The sequence below is a fragment of the Suricata suricatta genome, chromosome 12 (assembly GCF_006229205.1).
Source record: "Suricata suricatta isolate VVHF042 chromosome 12, meerkat_22Aug2017_6uvM2_HiC, whole genome shotgun sequence".
NCBI lineage: Eukaryota > Metazoa > Chordata > Mammalia > Carnivora > Herpestidae > Suricata > Suricata suricatta.
In genome coordinates, this window is record NC_043711.1 from 52,294,504 (window position 1) to 52,296,149 (window position 1,646).

Consider the following 1,646-nt stretch of genomic DNA (forward strand, 5'->3'; position numbering starts at 1 on the left):
ATTTACGATCTCCCTCGGGGACCTTGAGAAAGATCTATTGGTGCCGTGTGTCTTGGGCGCACTATGAGTTTAATTTGATGCCTCTCCCAAGCCCGAGGCCGCCCGAGATGTGTTCACTGAGTTAATCGTTGGCGAGGCCAGACTCCAGAATGGAGCTGACCCATCAGAGTGACAAAGTGGCACCAGGTTCAGGCCTGACCCCAGCCCTCTGTTCAGGCCGTCCTGTATTCAGCTGACTGTGGCCGAGCACTAGTTGCACGCCAGGGGATCGATCAGTGGGGGCTTGGAAGGAGCCAAGGCCTGACTGGCGTACCGGAGGGAGTGGGGGCAGAGGCGGCATGGTCAAGGGAGGCTGCACAGTCACAGGGGAGGCCTGTGGCCTTTAAAAATCAGACCAGGAGAGTTCCACCCCGAAACCTGTGTGACCGCGGGCAACTTGCTTAATGTCTCTGAGCCTCCTCCTGCCCGTTTGTAAAACGGGGATGCTGGTGTTGCCTCAGATGCCCACTGGAAGGATCCAGGCATGCTTGGTGCAGACTGTTCACATCCTTCCATGGGAGCAAAGGAGAAGCCAAGCACATGAGTTTGATGTCCAGGTTGCATCTAGGGGAAAGCATGGGGCCATTTTGGTCAGGCCGTAGTTACAGCTCCCGACTGAGCCCAGCAACCCCAGGTGATGCAGGGCTGACCTGCATCAAAAGTTTGCAGCTTGTTTGGGTTCATTGTTCTCTGGGGGCAAGTGAGCTAGGAGGCCTGGGGGCGGAGGCCTCGTGGTGCCAGTCAGGAGCTTGGTGCCAGCATCGGTGTGGAGAGAGAGGCTAGGCTGTGGTCACGAGCAGGCACGGACCCCGGGGTCTTCGCTCAGCACAGTTCACTCCTCGTCCGTCCTGCGTGTGCGTGACAGTGGCGGGGCCCCTGCTTCAGGTCCCCACTCCCACCCATCCAGGCCGTAGTCAGTGGGGCAGCTGGCGTAGTGGACTGGGCTGAGCGCCTCTGTGGGTAGGAGCAGGTGGCACACCCAGGCGGGTTGTGCCCTTGCCATGAGAGTGTTCCCCCCGGAATGGTTTTAAGTCTCGTTTCACCTTTCACGGATCACAGAAAGTCAGAGGTCACTCCTAACTTGCAAAGGCCAAAAAGTCTAGGGCTCAGTCTTGGTCCCGTGGATGCGGGGGAACTGGGCATGACCGCCGTGCCCCTGCCTGCATGTGGGTCACAGGGAGCCGGCCCCTTTCTAATGGTCTCATATGACCACCCTGGTTTAAAACAGAGCCCTGGGTCCTGGGCTCTGTTGCAGCTCCCTCTTCACAGGTGGAGAAACCAAGGCTGTGGGCAGTGGGTGGCGGGCCTCAGTGGGGAGAGGCCGTGGCTCCGTCCAGGCAGCAGGACTGGGATGTCTGTGGACTCAGGGTCCTGGCCTCACCTGCCCCCCTGCATTTGGAGGAAGGAAGGCAACCTGGCTTGGGCTCTCAGGGGCGGGTTTGCTTGGGGAGCAAGAGGGAATGGGGAACCTACCTCTGAAAGGCACACCACTCATTCACCATGTTGCCTTTGATTTGTTCCTTTTCTACTCTGGGGCTCTGCTTCCTCACCTGACTGTGGGGATGACAGCTCCCATTGGTTCTGCAAAGAGACTTGCAGCTGAATGG

At 58.8% G+C, this 1,646-nt stretch overlaps 1 protein-coding gene across 1 annotated transcript in view; it reads right to left on the minus strand.

Moving 5' to 3' along the window:
- Positions 1-1,541, minus strand: part of LOC115274471 (putative deoxyribonuclease TATDN2) — a 17,335-nt gene extending 15,794 nt beyond the window's left edge. The window contains exon 1 of the mRNA XM_029917897.1: positions 1,513-1,541. Coding sequence (XP_029773757.1) covers positions 1,513-1,541 — 29 coding nt within the window. The remainder of the gene's footprint in view (positions 1-1,512) is intronic.
- Positions 1,542-1,646: the final 105 nt, after the last annotated feature.